At 40.5% G+C, this 22,765-nt stretch overlaps 3 protein-coding genes and 1 pseudogene across 4 annotated transcripts in view; all 4 read right to left on the reverse strand.

Annotated features, from left to right (window-relative positions):
* Positions 1 to 1,057: 1,057 nt before the first annotated feature.
* On the reverse strand, positions 1,058 to 2,029 carry LOC122213914 (olfactory receptor 7G1-like). The gene has a single exon (XM_042928318.1). The coding sequence runs from the start codon at positions 2,009 to 2,011 to the stop codon at positions 1,058 to 1,060; it is 954 nt and encodes a 317-aa protein (XP_042784252.1). The 5' UTR covers positions 2,012 to 2,029.
* A 6,576-nt stretch (positions 2,030 to 8,605) lies between these two features.
* Positions 8,606 to 22,393, reverse strand: LOC122213909 (olfactory receptor 7G1-like). The gene is made up of 2 exons (XM_042928310.1): positions 22,365 to 22,393; positions 8,606 to 9,813 (listed from the first exon to the last, which is right to left on the reverse strand). The coding sequence occupies exon 2, from the start codon at positions 9,798 to 9,800 to the stop codon at positions 8,865 to 8,867; it is 936 nt and encodes a 311-aa protein (XP_042784244.1). The 5' UTR covers positions 9,801 to 9,813; positions 22,365 to 22,393; the 3' UTR covers positions 8,606 to 8,864.
* Positions 13,914 to 14,839, reverse strand: LOC122213910 (annotated as a pseudogene).
* LOC122213907 (olfactory receptor 7G3-like) overlaps positions 18,500 to 22,765 on the reverse strand; it is a 44,096-nt gene continuing 39,830 nt past the window's right edge. The window contains exons 1-2 of one of the 2 annotated variants that reach the window (XM_042928308.1): positions 22,365 to 22,403; positions 18,500 to 19,442 (exon numbers count right to left, since the gene is read on the reverse strand). In XM_042928308.1, coding sequence (XP_042784242.1) covers positions 18,500 to 19,438 — 939 coding nt within the window. In that variant the 5' untranslated portion in view covers positions 19,439 to 19,442; positions 22,365 to 22,403. Of the gene's footprint in view, positions 19,443 to 22,364; positions 22,404 to 22,765 lie in introns of those variants that run through there. The other variant, XM_042928307.1, reaches the window with a different exon arrangement.

Here is a 22,765-nt window from a genome sequence, read left to right on the forward strand (position 1 = left end):
ATCCCAAAATATTTCTACAATAAATCAGCAAGGGAGAAAGGAGGGCAATCATGGAAGAAATAAAGAACATAAAAAGGTATCAGACATAAATAAAATAAAATTTTTCAAGGAAAAATTAAGTATCTCCTTATCAATAAGTATGTTAAAAGTAAGTAATTAAACTCTCCAATCAAAAGGTAGAGATTGGAAGAAAGATAAAGGAAACAAGATGTGAATGGGGCATCTGGGTAGCTCAGTTGGTTAGCATTAGACTCTTGGTTTCTGCTCAGGTCATGATCTCATACTTTGTAAGTTCCAGCCCCACGTCGAGCTCTGAACTGACAGTATAGAGCCTCTTTGGGATTCTCTCTCTCCCCCTCTCTCTGGCCCACCCCCGATTCTTTCTGTCTCTCTCTCAAAATAAAGAAATAAGCATAAAAATTAAAAAAAAAAAAAGGAAACATGATGTGAATATAGGTTGTTTATGACACTCACTATGGATCCACAAACAGTAATAGGTTTTAAATGAAAAAATAGAAAAATAGACTCCAGCCAATTCATTGCCAAAAAAGAACTAATATCAGAGAAGAAAAATAGACTTTAAGTCAAAAATATTAAAATTAACAAAGAAAATAAGTTGGAAAATAAATAGATACACAGAGACAGGGATTAAAAGGTAAATAATCAAGATGATATAACAATTATAAACATACATAGACTAAACAACAGGGCCTCAAAATACATGAAGCAAACATGACAGATATGAGGTAAGAAATACACATTTCCACAATGATACTTAGAGACTTCAATACATCACTTTCCACAAAGGTTAGTGCCCTTGGATAGATCAATGAGAGAACTTGAAAAACAGTATAAACAAACAAAACCAATATATGTAAACATTCCATCCAACCACAGTACAAGACCCATTCTTCTCCAGGATAGATCATATCAAGGCCACAAAGCAAGTTTCAATAAATTTAAAATATTGAAATCGTACAGTGTCTTTTCTGACCATCACAGTGTGAAGCTAGAAATAAGTAAGAAGGAAAAATGGCAACTAACAAGTATAGGGAAATTAAACAACACACTCCTGAAAAAACAATGGTATCTTACCCATGAGTTTTCCCAAGGCTCCCTTCATATCCCTGTTCCTCAGGCTGTAGATGAAAGGGTTCATCATTTGAGGGACAACAGTGTACATCATTGAAAGCACTGCAGTGTTTCTGGAAGAGTTAGTAAAAGCAGAACTAATGTACACCCCCAAACCTGTCCCATAGAACAAAGACACAACTGACAGGTGAGACCCACATGTAGAAAACGCTTTATACTTTCTGCCCACGGATGGCATCCTCAAAACAGAGGACACTATTTGAGTGTAAGAGAAAATGATTCCACACACAGGGATACCACCGAATAGGCTAGCTGCAAAATATATCAGGATGTTATTGACGAGGGTGTCAGAACAGGCGAGCTTGATGACCTGAACAACTTCACAGAAGAAGAGAGGGATTTTGACGTCTGTGCAGAAGGTCAGCTGCAACACCATCAGACTGTGCATCAGGGCATCCACAGTGTTAATGCACAAGGAGACTAGAATCAGCAGGCCACAGAAGCGGGAGTTCATGATGACTGTGTACCTCAGTGGGTGACAAATGGCCACATAGCGATCACAGGCCATTGCTGCAAGAAGAAAACTTTCCAAACTAGCAAAAACTAGAACAAAGTAGATCTGGGTGAGGCAGCCTGCATAAGTGATGCTCTGATTCTGTGCCTGTATGTTCACCAGCATCTTTGGGATCATGGTTGTGCTTAAACAGATGTCAGTAAAGGACAGGTTGGAGAGGAAGAAGTACATGGGGGTGTGGAGGTGGGAGTCCGAACTGACAGCCAGGATGATGAGCAGGTTTCCTAGGATGGTGACCAGGTATATGGACAGAAACAGAATAAAGAGAAAGGGCTTCAGTTCTGGATCCTCTGTCACTTGCATAAGAAGGAATTCGGGAACTGCTGTTTTGTTGCTGGGTCCCATGTTGTCGATGAATCTGATGGAGAAGGTGGAGTGACAACACAATCACATGTGTGTTTTCTAGACCAGCAGGAGGAGCATCACCAGTGACAGACACTGTCTTAGGATGAGACAGAGACTAACAGAGAGGATTAAGAAGAAGGTGCCGTCTGTATGCATGTGATTCTGTTCCTTTAACAAAACCTGAAGCTGATACACCAGAGGGTCATCCATTGTTAATTCCCACAAGGATCAAGAGGTAGCTAGTTTCAAATATTGCACTATCTGTACCATTTTGATTATTTGAAACATTTGGTAATTTTATGAAGAGAAACAGACTGGGGAGGCAGCTGAAGATTCTGTCTGGATCCCCAGAGACCTCAGAGGTAGGCAACTCAGATAATATACAATTATGTCGAGAACCAGGAATAGGAAGATTAGGTAAACTTTACCAAATTTCCTGTCCTCTCACTGCCACAAAATTGTAAGTAAATGCCACAGACTTGTTTAACAGTCATCCTGTTTTGTTTTGTTTTTTTAAAAAAGCAGATTTCTACCTAGGAAGAAATGGTCCTAGCCATACTAGAGAGTGGATACAACATTAATTAATGGAGACACCTGAGTATTGGTGCAAAGTACAAGGAAACATATGAAGAATATCATAGGCAGAAGGACCTTGGATAAGTTGGTTCTAATCATCTAATACATGTACTCTCTTCATGGCTTCCCTTGGATGAACCTGTAGTAAAACATCTGCCTTCATTTCCAAACATTGATGTAGGTTACCTGGCTGGTATCACAGTGTAATAATGATTGACATTACCCTCGAATGCACCATCTGGGAGATTTGTACTCAGAAAGGGCAGAGGGACTGAATGAGACCTAAGCTCCTGAGCAAGATGCATCATCTATGGGAGGAGGCTCAGATATGCCACTACTTTTCATAGGAAGGATTGCTGAAATAAGTAAGTGGTCACATGCACAGTGCAGTCTCTGTATCCCTAGAGATTCAATTTCCAAAGCTCCTCATTAGTCAAACAATTTTATTGTCACTGAGATCCCAGGGCAGTGCAAATCCTTCAAGACCAAAACTCTGGAAGGAAGGACTTCCCTGACCCTGTGTGTCCAGGTGCACACCATGTAATTTTCCTCACCTATGTCTGCTCATCTCCATTTCAAATGCTTGGTAAATGACACACCATCCTTCTCTAATTGGATAAGAGTCTTCTTGTCTTAGTTGTGGACAAAGACATTGCTCTCTAATCAATGACATCAAGAATTTTGGTACCTATTTGGGATGTAAGAATACAGTGTGCAAGTTCATATATCTATTATATATATTTTAATATATCTTAAATAGTATATATTTTATGCTATATTATATGTATATATTTAAATAAGATTTTTAGATTTAAATTCAAGTTATTTAACATACAGTGTTAAGATGGCTTCAGGAGTAGAACCCAGTGATTCATCTCGTACATAAGACACCCAGTACTCATCCCAACAAGTGCCCTCCTTACTGCCCATCACCCATTTAACCCATCCCCCCACCCAACTCTTCTCCAGAAACCCTCAGTTTGTTCTCTGTATTTAAGAGTCTCTTACGGTTTTTCTCCCTCTGTGTTTTTTTTGTCTTATTTTTCCTTCCCTTCTCGTATGTTTATCTGTTGTGTTTCTCAAACTCCATGTATGAGTGAAATCATGATATACGTCTTTCTCTGACTGACTTATTTCACTTAGCATAGTACCCTCTAGTTCCAACCATGTTGTTTCAAATGGCAAGATTTCATTCTTTTTCATCATTGAGTAGTATTCCATTGTGTATATATACCATGTCTTCTTTATCTACTCCCCAAGTATGTTAACTAGAATATAAATTAAAAAAAAAATAAAAATAAAACAAATATAGCAACAAAAAAAGGAATGCAGTTCTGAAACATGCTAAAACATGGACAAACCTTGAACACATCATGCTAAGTGAAATAAGCCAGATGCAAAAGTACATGTATTTTATGATGTGTCTTATATGAAATATCTAGAGTAGGAGAAATCATAAGAGACAGAAAGTAGACTAGAGGTTGTCAAGGGCTGGTTGTGTGACATTAGAATGAGTTATTGCTAAATGGCTACAGATTTTCTGTTTGATTCTGAAAAGCTGTGAAAATAGACGCAATGGTTGCCCAATATTGTGAATGTAATTTTGCCATTAAATTGCATACTTAAAAATCATGAAAGTTGTGTATGGTATACAAAGTGGTCCAGTTTCATTCTTTTGCATGTGGCTGCCCAGTTTTCCCAAGACCATTTGTTGAAGAGACTCTTTTTTTCCCATTTTTTTTTAGTTTTTATTTAAATTTCAGTTAGTTAACATATAGTACTATATTAGATTCAGGTTCACAATACAGTGATTCAATAATTCCATGTATCACCTGGTGCTCATCATGGTCCTCATTACCTATTTAACCCAGCCCCACCCACCCACCACCTCTCTGGTAACTACCAGTTTCTTCTCTATAGTTAAGAGTCTGTTTCTTCAAAACAGATGAACAAAGGGGAAGGGAAGCAAAAATAAGATAAAAACAGGGAGACAAACCATAAAAGACTCTAAAATACAGAGAACAAATGGAAGGTTTGTTCTTTGTAAATGGGCAATGGGCATTAAGGAGGGCACTTGCTGGGATGAGCACTGGGTGTTATATGTAAGTGATGAATCATTAAATTCTATTCCTGAAATCATTATTACACTATATGTTAACTAACTGGGATTTAAATTTTTAAAAGAAGAAAAGTAAAACAGAATAAATGAGTTTGTTTTTCGTTTGGCCTCTCTCCTTTTTCCCTTTGCTCATTTGTTTTATTTTTTTAATGTTTTTATTTATTTTTGAGACAGAGAGAGACAGAGCACAAGTGGGGGGAGGGTCAGAGAGGGAGACACAGAACCCGAAGCAGGCTCCAGACTCCGAACTGACAGCACAGAGCCTGATGTGGGGCTTGAACTCACGGACTGCGAGATCATGACCTGAGCTGAAGTCAGACACTCAACCGACTGAGCCACCCAGGTGCCCCATCATTTGTTTTATTTCTTAAACCACATGAGTGAAATTGTATGGTATTTTTCTCTGACTGACTTATTTCCCTTAGTATAATGTTCTCTAGCTCCATCCCTATTGTTGCAAATGGCAATGCTTCATTCCTTTTTATGACTGAGTAATATTTCATTGTATTCTTTATCCACTCATCAATCAATGCACGCTTGGGCTGTTTCCATAATTTGGCTATTGTAGATAATGCTGCTATAAACATTGGGGAGCATGAATCCCTTTGGTTTAGTATTTTTTGTATTTTTTGTTAGTACAATGGCTGAATTATATGGTAGTTCTATTTTTAACTTTTTGAGAACCTCCACACTGTTCTCCACAGTAGCTGCAAAAGTTTGCATTCCCACCAACAGTGCAAGAGGGTTCCTCTTTCGCCACATCCTCACCAACACCTGTTTCTTGTGCTGCTGATTTTAGCTATTGTGACAGGTGTGAGGTGACATCTCATTGTTGTTTTGACTTGTATTTCCCTGAAGGTCAGTGATATTGAGCATCTTTTCATGTGTCTGTTGGCCATCTGGATGTCTTCTTTGGAAAAATGTCTATTCATGTCTTCCGCTCATTTTTGTTTGGATTATTTAATTCTTGGGTGTTGAGTTTTATAAGTTCTTTATATATTTTGGATACTAACCTTTTATCAGATGTGTCATTTGCAAATCTCTTCTCCCATTCCATAGGATGCCTTTTAGTTCTGTTGTTTTCTCTGCTATGAAGAACCTTTTTTATTTTGATGAAGTCCCAATAGTTTGTTTGTGCTTTTGTCTCCCATGCCTCAGGAGACATACCTAGAAAGAAGTTGCTACAGCCATTGTCAAAGACGTTACCGCCTGTGTTTTCCTCCAGGACTTTTATGGGTTTAGGTCTCACATTTAGTTCTTCAATCCAGTTTGAGTTTATTTTTGTGTGTGATGGAAGTCCTAACCACAGCAATCAGAAACAAAAAGAAATAAAAGGTATCCAAGTCAGCAAGGAGGAAATAACTTTCACTATCTGCAGATGACATGATACTCTAAACAGAAAACCCAAAAGACTCCAACAAAAAAGTGCTAGAACTGATAAACAAATTCAGTAAAGCACACAAAAACAATGTACAGAAATCAGTTGCATTTATATGAAGCAATAATGAAGCAGCATAAAAAGAAAATAAGGAATCGATCCTATTTACAATTTTGTTTTGCACTAAAAACAACAAGATACCTAGGAATAAACCTAGCCAAAATGGTGAAAGACCTAGACTTTTATAACTATACTATACTGATGAAAGAAATTGAAGACACAAAGAAATGGAAAGACATTCCATGCTCATGGATTAGAACAAATATTGTTAAAATGTCTATACTACCCAAAGCAATCTATTCATTTAATGCAATCCTTATCAATATATCAACAGCATTTTTTCACAGAAGTAGAACAAACAATCCTAAAATTTGTATGGAACCATAAAAGATCCCATGTAGCCAAAGGAATTCTGAAAATAAGTTAAAAACAGAGAGGGAGGCAAATCATAAGAGACTCTTAAATACAGAGAACAAACTGAAGGTTATTGTAGGAGTGGTGGGTAGGGCAATGGATTAGATGGGTGATTGGCATTAAGGAGGGCACTTGTTGGGATGAGCACTGAATGTTATATGTGAGTGATGAATCACTAAACTCTACTCCTGAAACCAATATGACACTATATTTTAACTAACTTGGATTTAATTAAAAAAATTTTTAGTTTTTAAAATTTACATCCAAATTAGTTAGCATAGAGTGAAACAATGATTTCAGGAGTAGATTCCTTAGTGCCCCTTACCCATTTAGCCCATCCCCCCTCCCACAACCCCTCCAGCAACCCTGTTTGTTCGCCGTATTTATGAGTCTCTTCTGTTTTGTCCCCCTCCATTTTTATATTATTTTTGTTTCCCTTCCCTTATGTTCACCTGTTTTGTCTCTTAAAGTCCTCATATGAGTGAAGTCATATGATTTTTGTCTTTCTCTGACTAATTTCGCTTACCATAATACCCTCCAGTACCATCCATGTAGTTGCAAATGGCAAGATTTCATTCTTTCTGATTGTAAAATGAAAAACAAGAAAGAAAAGCAACACCAGTGGCATCACATTTCCATACTTCAAGTTACATTACAAAGCTGTAGTAACCAAAACAGTACAGTACCAGCACAAAAACAGATACAAAGATCAGTGGAAAAGAATAGAAAACCCAGAAATGAATCCACAACAATATGGTGAATTAATCTTTCACAAAGCAGGAAAGAATATCCAATGGAAAAAACAAATGGTGTTGGGAAAACTGGATGGCAACGTGCAAAAAAATGAAACTAGACCACTTCCTTATACCATAAACAAAAATAAATTCAAAATTATTAAAGACCTGAATATGAGACCTGAAAGCATAAAAATTCTAGAGGAAAACACAGGCAGCAACCTCTTTGACACTGGCTGTAGCAACTTCTTTCTAGATATGTCTCCTTGGACAAGGGAAACAGAAGCAAAAATAAACTATTGGGACTTTGTAAAAATAAAAAGCTTCTGCACAGTGAAGGAAACAATTAAACTAAAAGGGAACCTATGGAATGGGGGAAAATATTTACAAAGGACATATCTGATAAAGAGATAGTATGCAAAATATGTAAAGAATTTATAAAACTCCACCCCCTCTAAATAACCCAATTTAAAAATATGCTAGGTGAAATAAGTTAGTCAGAGAAAGACAAATATCATGATTTCACTTGTATGTGGAATTTAAGAAACATAACAGATGAACATAGGGGAAAGGAAAGAAAACTAAGATAAAAACAGAGAGGGAGACAAACCATAAGAGAAGTTAAATACAGAGAACGAACTGAAGGTTGCTGAAGGCGAGCTGGGTGGGAGGATGGGCTAAATGGGTGATGGGCACCTATTAGGATGAGTCCTGGGTGACACATGTAAGTGATGAATCACTAGGTTCTACTCCTAAAACCAATACTATACTGTATGTTAACTTGAATTTAAATAAATAAATTTAAAAAATTTTTTAATATGCAGAAGACATGAATAGACATTTTTCCAAAGAAGTAATCCAGATGGCTAACAGACATATGAAAAATTTCTTAATATCATTCATCATCAGGGAAATACAAATATCTTTATTATTTTGGCATTTTACAATCAGCATTACTTTGTCTTAGTAGAAACGATGGCTTCCTCACTGATCAGGATCAAAGGTGTAACCAAAATCTCGAACCACTGAGATAATCACATAATAACAGTTTTGTAGACAATAAAACTGAGTATAGTGAATGTTGATGTTTTAACCCTGCACTGACACAGTTTACCAGTGACAGGTATCGGGAATTACTGGAGTATGAAAAAACAGCTCCTCCCATGTCTCACAATTGGTTTATCTCTGGAGTCTAATCCACACGGCCCTAACCATGAGATTAGGCAGAATCAAATCTCTGCTATAAAACACAAGCTTGTTTGATCCTTTTCCTGACCTATCCAACTTCTCCCACTTCTCTTTTAACATTTCAGTATAACCCTTGCCTTGGGACAGCTTGTGAGGAACCCACCAAAAACACCAAGCTTAGGAATGAAAACTTATTTTTGAAATACAACAGAGCTATACAAAGAACAAATCAAATTTCAACCCAAAATTACAATCAAGTTGCCCATGATGTTACCTAGTCAATTTAGAAGAAGTTGGTGATGCAAGAATCAGACATTCAGAATCACCCAATATTTCTGTCACTTTGATTCATTCTAGAAACCCCAGTCCACACAGATAACACAGTCACAGAAGAGAAGTTCTACTTATCAGTTTCCTCAAGGCTCCCTTCATGTCCCTGTTCCTCAGGCTGTAGATGAAAGGGTTCATCATTTGAGGGACAACAGTGTACATCATTGAAAGCACTGCAGTGTTTCTGGAAGAGTTAGTAAAAGCAGAACTAATGTACACCCCCAAACCTGTCCCATAGAACAAAGACACAACTGACAGGTGAGACCCACATGTAGAAAACGCTTTATACTTTCTGCCCAGGGATGGCATCCTCAAAACAGAGGACACTATCTGAGTGTAAGAGAAAATGATTCCACATAAAGGAATACCACCAAATACACTAGTTGCAAAATATATCAGGATGTTATTGATGAGGGTGTCAGAACAGGCGAGCTTGATGACCTGAACAACCTCACAGAAGAAGAGAGGGATTTCGACGTCTGTGCAGAAGGTCAGCTGCAACACCATCAGACTGTGCACCAGGGCATCCACGATGATAATGAACAGGGGGAGTAGAATCAGCAGACTACAGAGGCAGGGCTTCATGATGACTGTGTACCTTAGTGGATGACAAACGGCCACATAGCGGTCATAGGCCATTACTGCAAGGAGACTACTTTCTAAACTTGCAAAAACCAAGATAAAGCAGATCTGGGTGAGGCAGCCTGCATAAGTGATGCTCTGACTCTGGGCCTGGATGTTCACCAGCATCTTTGGGATCGTGGTTGTGCTTAAGCAGATGTCAGTAAAGGACAGGTTGGAGAGGAAGAAGTACATGGGGGTGTGGAGGTGGGAGTCCGAACTGACAGCCAGGATGATGAGCAGGTTTCCCAGGATGGTGACCAGGTACATGGACAGGAACAGGCTGAATAGGAGGGACTGCAGTTCTGGATCCTCTGTCACTTTCATGAGAAGGAAATCTGAAACATGTGTGTCATTTCTAGATTCCATATTGGTGATTAATCTGATGGAAAAGATAGATTTAATCAAATGTGTGTTTCCGAGATTGGCAGGAGGAGCATCACTGGAGGCAAAAACCATCTTGGGATGGGATGGAGACTAATAGAGAGGAATAAGATATGGGTGCCTTCTGTAAGTGTATTATTCTGTTTCTTTAAAAATGAAAAAGACTGAAGCTGATATAGTAGGGCATCAACAATTGTTAAGTCTGGAAAGGATGACTAGGTAGTCATTTTTTACAACTACATTGTTTATGATGTTCTGTTTGTTAAAACATTTGGTGATTTTATAAAGAGAAACACTGGTGAGGCAGCTTGAGAGTCTGTCTGGATCCCCAGAGATGTCATAGGCAGACAACTGAGATAATACATACATATGTCAAGGTGAACTTTTCCAAACTTCCTGCCCTCCTACCACTTCTAAACTGCAAGTAAATGTCAGAAAATTTTATAACAGTCATCATGTTTTTTGAAAGACAGATTTCTATTCAGGAAGAAATGGTCCTGGCCACACTCTAGAGTGAATATGATATTAGTAAATGGAGCATTAATAAAAAGCACGAGGAAACACGTGAAGAAGACAACGGACAAACGGGAGGACCCTGGGTGAGTTGGTTTCAATCATGTGGTGTGTGTGCTCTCTTCACAGCTTCCCCTGGATGAACCTGTAGTCAAACACCTGCCCTCATTTCCAAACATTGAGTAAGGGGTGTGAGGTTACCTGGTTGGCATCATAGTGGAAGGATGACTGCCATCTCTGATGTACCGTATGGAAGATCTGCCCTCAGGAAGGGCAGAGGGATTGAGTGAGACCCAAGCTCCTAACAAGACAGATCATCTATGGGAGGAGACTCAGGTATGCTACTACTTTTCACGGGAGGAATTGTTGAACGAGATGGGCACAGGCAGATTGCAGTCTCTGTATCCCTGGAGGTTTAATTTCCAAAGCTCCTTATTAACCAAGAAATTTTATTGTCCCAGAGATCCCAGGGCAGTGTAAATCCTTAAAGACCAAGACTCTAGAACGGTGGAATTACAGATGGTGCTTTCTTGACCCCATAAGGCCAGGTGTACACCATGTCCATCTGGGTCTGTTCCTCTCCATTTCAATCCTTTGCAAATATAGGTACACCATCCTTCACTAATTGAAATGCAGTCTGCTTTTTTTTTTTTTTTAGCTATTAATGAAGGGATCTCTATCCAAAGAATGACATCAGTAAGTCTGATACCAATTTTAGTTGTGAAAGTATAGTTCGTATATATTGATATAAATAATACATTTAAAACCAAAAACAGTAAGATACCTAGGAATGATGCTAACCAAAGAGGTAAAAGATCTGTACTCTGAAAACTATAGAACACTTATGAAAGAAATTAAAGAGGGGTGCCTGAGTGGCTCGGTCGGTTAAGTGTCTGACTTTGGCTCAGGTCATGATCTCATGGTTCATGGGTTCGAACCCCACATCAGGCTCTGTGCTGACAGCTCAAAGTCTGGAGCCTGCTTCAGATTCATTCATTCTCTCTCTCTCTCTCTCTCTCTCTCTCTCTCTCTCAAAAACAAATAAACATTAAAAAACAATAACTATAACAAAATGAAGCAAATTGCTGAAGCCAGCGGTAAAAATATGTGAGAAGACAAGACTTAAGAATATATAGGCTATATTAAGCCATGTAAAATATGGAACACAATGATAACAGTTAAATCTTGTGGAGTACTTGCTACCTGTCATGCGTTGTCCTAAGTGCTTACAATGCTTTTGAGGGTAGACTCATCAGCAGGAGTTACATTTCATACAATCAGTAATTATTTTTGCCACACCAAGGTTACATTAAGTGGATGGCATACAATCCTATTCTCAGGGAATAGATTAAAGGGGATATATTCAGGATGATTCCAGGCAATGTCAAGTAACAATAGAGCCAGAGTTCGACAGACGTCTGTCTTCGGGCATCATATCTGGATAAGATGCCTATATCTGTTGCAGCCATCAGTGCCCGTGATGGAAACAAGCCCTAGACACAATCACCACATGGAAAAATGAATAATTTTTCCTCTATATTCCCTACCTCTTAAGTGGTTATCAAGAATATATAACATTTCTGGGGCGCCTGGGTGGCTCAGTCAGTTGAGTGTCCGACTTCGGCTCAGGTCACGATCTCACAGCTTGTGAGTTGAAGCCCTGCATTGGGCTCTGTGCTGACAGCTCAGAGCCTGGAGCCTGCTTTGGATTCTGTGTCTCCCTCTCTCTCTGCCCCTAACCCACTCGCATTCTGTCTCTATCTCTCTCAAAAATAAATAAACATTAAAAAAAAATTTTAAGAATATATAACATTCCAGGGGCACCTGGATGGCTCAGTCGGTTAAGTGTCCAACTTCGGCTCAGGTCATGATCTCAGTTTGTGTGTTCGAGCCCTGCGTCGGACCCTGTGCTGACAGCTCAGAGCCTAGAGCCTGCTTCGGATTCTGTGTCTCCCTCTCTCTGCCCTTCCCCCACTTATGCTCAGTCTCTCTCTCTCAAAAATAAATAAACATTAAAAAAAATAATATAACATTCCTTGGCTAAAATCAGTAACACAAGAAACCATAGGCATGGACATGGATGTGGAGAAAAAGAAACCGTCATGCACTGTTGGTGGGAATGCAAACTGGTACAGCCACTGTGGATAACAGTATGAAGATTTCTCAAAAAGTTAAGAATAGAACTACCCCATGATCCAGTAATTGTGCTACGGGATATTTACCGAAAAAATACAAAAACACTAATTTAAAGAGATACATGCATGCACCCTGATGTTTATTGCAGCATTATTTGCAATAGCCAAATTATGGAAACAACCTAAGTGTCCATTGATAGACTAATGGATAAAGACATGGTATATTATATATATTATTATATTATATTTTTTATATCATATCATATCATATCATATATTCAAGGGCTCCATGAATGGCCAGATTCAAAATTTCGACTTTGGCTCAGGTCATGATCTTGCAGTTCATGGGTTCGAGCTCCACATTAGGCTCTGTGCTGACAGCTCAGAGCCTGGAGCCTGGAGGCTGCTTCAGAGGAGTGAAATCTTGCCATTCAGAGCACTTGAATATTATGCTAAGTGACATAGTCAGAGAAAGATAAATACTGTATGATTTCACTCATATGTGAAATTGAAGAAAGAAAACAAACAAGCAAAGGGAAAAAAAGAGAGAGAGGCAAACTAAGAAATAGATTAACTATAGAGAACAAACTGATGATTACCAGAGGGGAGGTGGGGGGGGCGAGGATGGGTGAAATGAGTGATGGGGTCAAGAGGACACTTCTCATGATGAGCACCAGGTAATGTATGGAAGTGTTGAATCACTATATTGTACACCTGAAACTAATATAACCCTATATGTTAGCTAACTGGAATTAAAATAAAAACTTAAAAATATATATATAACATTCTCTATTGCTTGTGTCTTTTAGAGGCACAGTTACTTTCTTTTAGCAGGAACAAAGGGTTTTGTTTTGTTTTGTTTACTAATTAAGATAAATCATTTCACTATCATCTCAAGCCACTGAGATAATCAGATTATAGCAATTTTACAGATGATGAAACTGAGTGTAATAGATGCTGATAGTGTCTTTGCACAGATACAGTTTACCAGTGATCACTCAGGCAATTGCCAAATTAGGTATAAAAGATCAGCTCCTCCTGTGTGTCATAGCAGGCTTATTTCCGAGGTGCAGTTCAAAAAGTATAATAATCTGTGGAATTGGCAGAATTTTGTCTCTATGACAACAGACTTATTTGGATCCTCTCCATGATCCATCCAACTTCTTTTCTTTGAGTGTTGAAACAAAATCACTAAATGCCCTACCTTGTGTTCAGCTTTATGGACCTGACCAAAGAAACTGAGTTTGACAATGGAACTCATTCTTGAAACATCACAGAACTGTACAAAGAACAAATAAAGTTTCAACCCAAAGTTAAGATGAAACTACCCATCGTGTTCTATAGTCATTTTAGAAGAACTTGGGGATGCAAGAATCAGGCATTCTGGCTCACCCAATATTTCTGTCACCTTGACTCATTCTAGAAACCCCAGTGCACGCAGCTAACACAGTCACAGAAGAGAAGTTCTACTTATCAGTTTCCTCAAGGCTCCCTTCATGCCCTGTTCCTCAGGTTGTAGATGAAAGGGTTCATCATTTGAGGGACAACAGTGTACATCATTGAAAGCATTGCAGCATTTCTGGAAGAGTCAGCAAGGGCAGAACTAATGTAGACTCCAAAACCTGTCCCATAGAACAAAGACAACTGAGAGGTGAGACCCACACGTACTTTATAGTTTCCACCTGCTGGTGGCATCCTCAAAACAGAGGACACTATCTAAGTGTAAGAGAAAATGATTCCACACAGAAGGATACCACCAAATATACTAGTTGCAAAATATATCAGGATGTTATTGATGAGGGTGTCAGAACAGGCGAGCTTGATGACCTGAACAACCTCACAGAAGAAGAGAGGGATTTCGAGGTCTGCACAGAAGGTCAGCTGCAACACCACCAGACTGTGCGCCAGGGCATCCACGATGCTAAAAAACAGGGAAAGAAGAATCAAAAGGCCACAGAGATGGAAGTTCATAATGACATTGTACCTCAGTGGATGACAAATGGCCACATAGCGATCATAGGCCATTACTGAAAGAATACAACTGTCCAAACTTGCAAAAACGAAGACAAAGCAGATTTGGGTGAGGCAGCCTGTGTAACTAATGGGTTTGCTCTGTGTCTCGATGTTCACAAGCATCTTTGGGATGGTAGTGGAGGTGAGACAGATGTCAACAAAAGACAGGTTGGAGAGGAAGAAGTACATGGGGGTGTGGAGGTGGGAGTCCAAGCTAACAGCCAAGACAATGAGCAGATTTCCCAAGATGGTGACCAGATACATGGACAGGAACAGGCTGAAGATGAGGGACTGCAGTTCTGGATTCTCTGTCACTTCCATGAGAAGAAATTCTAGAATGCTTGTTTCATTTCTGAGTTCCATATTGTTGATGAATCTGATGGAAATGATGTGGTAACAAGGCAATGAAATGTTGATTCCTGGGCAGGCAGGAGTATCACCAAATGCAAGCACCATGTTGGGAAAGGAAAGACTTAAGTGGAGAGATGCCTTCTTTATGCATATTATTTTGTTATTTTGAAGAAAGATTTAAAGTTAGTAAAGCAACGAGTAAACATTTGTTAATTCTGGAAAGAGTTGAGGAGTTGTCATTTTTAAAATTACACTACTCATTCTGTTTTGATCATTTGAAACATTTGGGGGCAACTGGGTGGTTCAGTCGGTTAAGCATCTGACTTTGGCTCAGGTCGTGATCTCACAATTCATGAATTCAAGGTCCACATTGGGCTCTGTGCTGACAACTCAGAGCCTGAAGCCTGCTTTGGATTCTGTGTCTCCTTCTCTCTCTGACCCTTCCCCGCTCATGCTCTTTCTCTGTCTCTCAAAAATAAATAAATGTTAAAAAAAATAAATAAAAGTAAAATAAAATACAAAACCATTTGATAGCTTTATTACAAGAAACAGGTAATCAGACTGATAAGTCTATCTGGATCTCCAGCTCCTTCCACAGAGACCTCACAGCCTGGCAAAGAGATAAGGAATTAAAAGTTAGAGGGAAAATGCCCAAGCTACCTCTTGGTAACAATCACCATATTTGCAAATGAGCATGTTCTTACTGAGAAGGAAAATAGTATTTCCTTATAGAGAGAGAATAGGGGACTGGCAGAATGATAACTATTTGGGGATTGGAGGAAAGATACAAGGGAACATGTCAACGAGATAGAAGACAGGAAGGAGGCAAACAGATATCTTGATTTTAATCCTTTTATGTATGTACTCTTCTCAAAGTTTCTGCTGGATAAACGTAGTAAAATACAGGCCCTCATTTCCAAATACTATGGGACATCGGTTTACCTAGGTGACATCACTGTGGAATAATGCAGGTCGTCTCTGCTAGGTGTTGAATGATAGAGACCAGAGCTCTATCCATAGGAAGAGGAAAGGGACCAAGTGAAGCACCAGGCCCCTGGGCGAAAGGGATCATTGCTGGGATGAGACACAGGTATGCTGTGTCTTTACTGGGGCAGGGCTGTTGAGTGAGGATGTCACAATTTATAGTCTCTGTGCCTCTGGAGGATCAATACCCAAAGCTCTTCATTAGCCAAACAATTATATTGTCATTCTGATCCCAAGGCAGTGCAAATTCTCTTAAGACTAAAACAATAGAAATGAGGAATTCCAGATGGTTGATCTTATGAGTCTAGGTGTTCACCACTCATTTCTCTGTTTCTGCTCACATCTATATCACAGAGCTTGCAAATGTGGACATGCCCTCCTCGGCTGAGTTCCAGTCTTCCTTTTTTTAAAGATAGAACTAATGGGGGCACCTAGGTGGCTCAGTTGGTTAAGGGTCCACTTTGGCTCAGGTCATGATCTCACAGTTTGTGAGTTCAAGCCCCGCATGGGGCTCTGTGCTGACAGCTTGGAGTCTGGAGCCTGTTTCAGATTCTCTGTCTCCCTCTCTCCCTGTCCCTCCCCTGCTCACAATCTGTCTCTGTCTCTCAAAAATGAAAAAACATTTAAAAAAAATTTTAAGATAGAACCAATGGCATCTGTATGTAATCAATGATATCAGGAAGCCTGAGAATTGTAGGTGTGAACCATATATACATAATTCAGCCATAAGAAGGAATGAAATCCTGACAGGTGCTACAATACGGATGAACCCTGAAAACATTAGTGAAATGAGCCAGATAAAAAAGGACAAATATTGTATAATTTTAGTTTAAGGTAACTTGAATAGGCAAATTCATAAAGACAGAAAGTAGAATGTGGTTACCAGGGGAGGGAAGAAAAGGATTGATTTTTTATTGTGCTGGAATATATTAATAGGTGTGTCTGTGCTATTAAAATCATATTGATACTGGCAGGGTGAGCAAGATCTCATCAGGAAATATTTCGGGGAAGTTTATTTTCCCTGCTTTTTTATTCTTGTGATATTGAAAGAACATTTCTGAATTTTCATTTAATGAGTCACTTGCTTTAGTGGCTCATTTGTAAAGTGCTTGAATTTCTTTTTAAACATTTTTTTAACATTTATTTATTTTTGAGAGACAGAGACAGAGCGTGAGTTGGGGAGGGGCAGAGAGAGAGGGAGACACAGAATCTGAAGCAGGCTTCGGGCTCTGAGCCGTCAGCACAGGGCCCGATGCAGGGCTCGAACCCACGAACCGCGAGATCATGACCTGAGCTGAAGTAGGATGCTTAACCAACTGAGCCTCCCAGCTGCCCCAAAGTGCTTGAATTTCTTAGTCTTTACCTTTTGGATTGTGCTCATTCTTTTAAGAAATGCTTAATTTCTCTGTGGTAATAAAAATATTTTCTTATATCATCTTCTGAAATATTTAACCCCTCTGATTCTTGTGTTTAACGCTTTGGTATATTGGAATGAATTTTTTTAGGGGGGAGGAGGAGTAGTAAAAAATGTATAGCATAAAATTTACTATTTCAGCCATTTTAAGTGTGCAATTCCATGGCATTAAGAATATTCACAATGTTGTATGACTATTACCACTATCCATCTCCTGAACATTTTTATCATCCCAAGCAGAAATTCTGTACCAATTAAATGATAGCTTTTTCTCAAAAGAGCTTTCAGAAGGAACCTAACACTTTGACTTTAGCTCATGTAGCTGGTTTCAGACAGCAACAGAATTCATTCGTGTTGTTTTAAGCTGCTAAGCTTGTGGTAAGGTGTTACAATGGCAATACGACACCAATACAGGACACTTATCTCAATTTGGGCTCATGGTAAAAACAATGCCTTCTGGATGTCTCCTTGGAACGATTATGTTTGTGTTGAAAAGAAACACAAGGAGAGGCTGTTGGTTTTCATTTCTGGGTCTGAAAGGTCTCTGCACTGTTGCAGGCATCAGGGACCACCAGGAAGACGACTGTAGGCAAAAGCCAACCCATGGCAGAGTGAAATGCAGCCCTGTGGTTCTCTGCCTGGACCTACAATAGCCCTGAAGTTTTATCTATTTATTTATTTTTATATTTGAGGAGGGGGAGAGAGAGAGAGCAGGGCAGGGGCAGACAAACGGAGACAGAATCTGAAGCAGGCTTTAAGCTCCGAGCTGTTAGCACAGAGCCCGACCCGGGACTCGAACTCAACGGGGCTCAAACTCACAAGCAGGGAGATCATAACCTGAGCTGAAGTCAGACACCTAACAAACTGAGCCACCCAGGTGCCCCATCCCTGAAATTTTTGTAAGGAAAGATAATTGTTTTTATCATCTGACCCTATTGGAGCTGAGAATTTTGCTTTATTATAGTTGAAGGCATGCATCCTCACTGATTGAGTTGAAGTATCTCACACCCCCTCCAAATATAAACTAATATAATCATGCCAATTTTATGGACGAGGAAACCGAGTTTAGAGAGTTAAAATAAATTGTCAAAGGTCACATGGCTATGTTTCAGCAGAGGTAGGATTCAAACCCAGCTGGTCTGATTCCAAAATTCTTACCCTCACCACTTGACCTCTGGTTTCATATATTCAATGTTGGTCAGGCTTTCTGGATCGCACATTATTTCTCTCTGTCAAATTGCAGCAGTGTGTGTAAGCCCAAAGCAGCTGCCACATTAATGGGAAGCTGATATTCTAGAGATGAGCTTCCTCAAAGCCCCCATCATGTCCTTGTTCCTCAGACTATAGATAAAAGGGTTCATCATGGGGGTGACCACGGTATACATCACTGATACTATTGCACTCTTCCGGGAGGAGTGAGTAGCTGCAGAACTCAGGTATACCCCAAAACCTGTCCCATAGAACAAGGAAACAACTATTAAGTGTGACCCACAGATGGAAAATGCCTTATACTTTCCACCAGCTGATGGGATTTTCAGAACAGAGGAGACAATTTGAGTGTAAGAGATAATTATCCCAGAGAGAGGTACAACACCCAACAGGCTGGTCACTAAGTACACAAGGATGTTATTGATGAGGATATCAGAACAGGCAAGCTTGAGGACATGAGCTAATTCACAGAAAAAGTGGGGAATTTCCAGGTCTGTGCAGAAGGACAGCCTCAGTGCCATCAAAGTGTGGAGAAGGGCATCCAGAACACTAATGACGAAAGACGGCAGAACCAACAGCCTACAGAGCTTGGGGTTCATGATGGCCTTGTACCTCAATGGGTGACAGATGGCCACAAATCGATCAAAGGCCATCATTACCAGAATTCCATTTTCTGATCCAGCAAAAGTCAGGACGAAGCAGATTTGGGTGAGGCAGCCTGTGTAACTGATGGATTTGCTCTGTGTCTGGATGTTCACAAGCATCTTTGGGACGGTAGTGGAGGTGAGACAGATGTCAACAAAAGACAGGTTGGAGAGGAAGAAGTACATGGGGGTGTGGAGGTGGGAGTCGTACACAATGGCCAGGATGATGAGTAGGTTCCCGAACACAGAGACCAGGTACATAGACAGGAACACACAGAATAGCAGGGGCTGCAGTTGTGGATCCTCTGACAGTCCCAGGAGGAGGAATTCTGTAGTAGCTGAGAAGTTTCCTGATTTCATGTTCCTGAGGGGTTTGATAGAAAAGATGGAGGTGACAAGAAAACAAAACTTAAGAGAAACTTTCTTAAATACATCTATCTTTTTCTCCTGCGTCCCTCTCTCCCATCTCTTTTCCTCTCCCTTTCTTGCTTTGCATTTCCCTCAACACTTACCCCCCCCCCCCCACACACACACCATCCTGTCCCAAGTTCTTATATTCTACAATTCTTTGTCAAGTAGAGGTACTTAACGAGTAGAAAAGAGGACTGAAAAGTCCTGTTAAGATGCCTCCAAGTAAATAAATCTAGAATAAAATCATTGACGGGACGCCTGGGTGGCTCAGTCGGTTAAGCGGCCGACTTCGGCTCAGGTCGTGATCTCGCGGTCCGTGAGTTCGAGCCCCGCGTCGGGCTCTGTGCTGACAGCTCAGAGCCTGGAGTCTGTTTCAGATCCTGTGTTCCCTCTTTCTGACCCTCCCCCATTCATGCTCTGTCTCTCTCTGTCTCAAAAATAAATAAACGTTAAAAAAAATAGAATAAAATCATTGAGGTTGTACTCTGGAATACAGTTTGAGAAAATACAGCCCTATGGACAAGATACAGTAAATAAAGGTTTATTGGAACATAACCATTCATTTATACCTCATGCATGTAGCTTGTATGCTACCTCTGAGTTGAGTACTTGTGACAGAGGCTTACAAATCTAAAATATTTACCATCTGGCTCTTTACTGAAAAAGTCTGCCTACCTCTAGTCTAGAAGCCTAATTAGGTTGAGGCTCAATTGTTTTTTGAGGGGGGGTGCAAACATTTTAAAGTATGTCTTTACATATATACTGTCTTGCTTCTTGAAATAACTATTGTCTGGATCCACTAATCCGCTGGGAGTTACAGAAAGCTGACATTCTAGTTCTGTCTTCATTTATTGGCTAAAATACTTCCATAAAAGAGTAACGCTCCCTAATTAAATAGGTGGTCCCCTGAGGGTTGTGTTCTTAGAAGGCAGGATACATCTTGAGTCCTGCATTCATCACTTATTCAAACAGTAAACTGTTTTTCAGCATTATCCAAAAATGAACATTGTGTATCATGTACCATTTTTGGTCAGTCAACACTCCTCATCTTGCCTCCTGAGTCCTTTTGAAATGAACCTCACAGATTCAGGTCTCCCTTAACGGGTTAGGCATGAAAGTTGCTCTATACTCGTCAATGCCTTGATCTTCAGTTTCCCATGCCTGTCTGCTCCCTCGTAGGGTGTATTGACTAACATCAAAACAGAGCACATCTGCAGGGCCTGAAATCAAGTTTAGAAAATGCTGCCAGATCAAAGGGAGGCTTGTGTGAATCTGTCACGAATTAGACAGATGCACATATGTCATTGATGTTAACAGACACTGGGCACAGGGGTCCCGTGCCACACTCAGGGAACCAGGCTGCTGGGGGCCCACAGTCTTGCAGTTGTCTCATTTGGAATATGTGACCTTGCTACTCATGGTAGTGGTGGATTTAAAATGTTTCACAAATTCCTTGACTCTTACCCTACAGGAGAAAGAAAAATAAGTATGCTGGGAAAATACGTTGCTGCAATTTTCTCAAATGTTCCTCTCTGAAGCTAGAGTAAAGCTTTTTTTTTTTTTTTTAACGTTTATTTATTTTTGAGACAGAGAGAGACAGAGGATGAATGGGGGAAGGTCAGAGAGAGGGAGACACAGAATCGGAAGCAGGCTCCAGGCTCTGAGCTGTCAGCCCAGAGCCCGACGCGGGGCTCGAACTCACGGACCGCGAGATCACGACCTGAGCCGAAGTCGGCCGCTTAACCGACTGAGCCACCCAGGCGCCCCCTTTTTTTTTTTTTAAACAGAATAGTGGGAGAGAGAATGATATATAAGGGGTCTTATGCAAATAAATAAAATTGTTAAATGTGCATCCTCATAGTCCTAAAGAGAAAGTATCTCTTAATGAGCTAACCCTGCCTGATATGGAGGCCTCTGAACATTCGAGCCCCCAGAAAGGCTGGTGAAGAAATAGAAGGAAATAGAAGCAAATACACCTGAATAATTACACTTTCAGGGTAATGTTGGGATTTAAAATAATAAATGCAAAATGTTTGACATGGTACATGTAAAAGATAACATTTGAGTGTGTTTTATCTAATTATCTTTATATTCAGGAGAAAAAAAATGACAATTATAGAAGCTTCTTACCTCTTCCTCACTGGTAATTTCTAAAATAAACACACATGGGCAGCTCTTTCTGCCCACAGGTCCTGTCTCCATGCTTTAATAAAATCACCTTCTGGGGCACCTGGGTAGCTCAGCCAGTGTTAAGCATCCGACTTCAGTTCAGGTCATGATATTATGGTTCATGAGTTCAAGCCCACATCGGGCTCTCTGCTGTCAGCACAGAGCCTGGAGCCTGCTTCAGATCCTCTGTCTCCCTCCCACTCTGCCCCTCCCATGCTCACACTCTTTCTCTCTCAAAAATAAATAAACATTAAAAGAATTTTTTAATCACCTTTTTGCACCAAAAAATTAATAAATAAAAATAAAAGAGAGCATGAAAGGTTTTTTTGCATCTTGTATTCATGAAATGCAGCCAGATCAACACTGAACCATCCTGCACACCTAGAAAACTGATTTGAGGATTAACACAACAATCTGCACAACCTGAACCACAGAACTCAGCAGGTACACCACGTGGAGAAGTGAACTGGGGGAGAGAGAAGCCGCAGAGGGCAGGGAGTTGTTTTTGCTTGTGCAGAGAGGACAGAGATGGGGGAGAGTATGGGAAAAGCACCCCCCCCCCCAAAGCAGCTGGAGAGAAAGTAGAAAAGTAGAAACAGCCACAGGGGCTGAACTAAAAAGGGAGAAAGGAGAAAGGAGAGGGTTTAAATGCCATTACGAATCTACAAACGGGGAGCGCAGAGTCTGAAACTCTCCAGTTCCATACCTGGGGGTGCTCTGGTGGGAAGGGCGAATCCCCAGGAGCAGAGTGGAGTCCGGGGGGCTTCGGGCCACACGGGGAGAGGCGGTTCCCCTGCTGGGAGGACAGCCAGTAGAGGCCGTGCGGCCCCCACACAGGCAAAGGTGCCGGCAGACTGGAGAACAGCCACATTCGCTGGTGCTGGAACAAGGGCGTTAAGGGGAAACCTGGTGCCAGACGCGTGTCGCGATTTTCCGTAATCTCTGAAACGCTGCTGCTACAGATCATGGGAGCTTTTTCCGGGGCGGGGTGGCGCCCAGCCACAGTCTCTGGGCATCGGAGGCGGCACAGTCCCACGAACGGTCCTGGGTGTGGCCGGCACCGGCCATTGCTCGGTGAGACCCTCCCCCAGAAGGTGTGAGCGGGAC

This window comes from Panthera leo, chromosome A2 (genome assembly GCF_018350215.1).
Source record: "Panthera leo isolate Ple1 chromosome A2, P.leo_Ple1_pat1.1, whole genome shotgun sequence".
Taxonomy (NCBI): Eukaryota; Metazoa; Chordata; class Mammalia; order Carnivora; family Felidae; genus Panthera; species Panthera leo.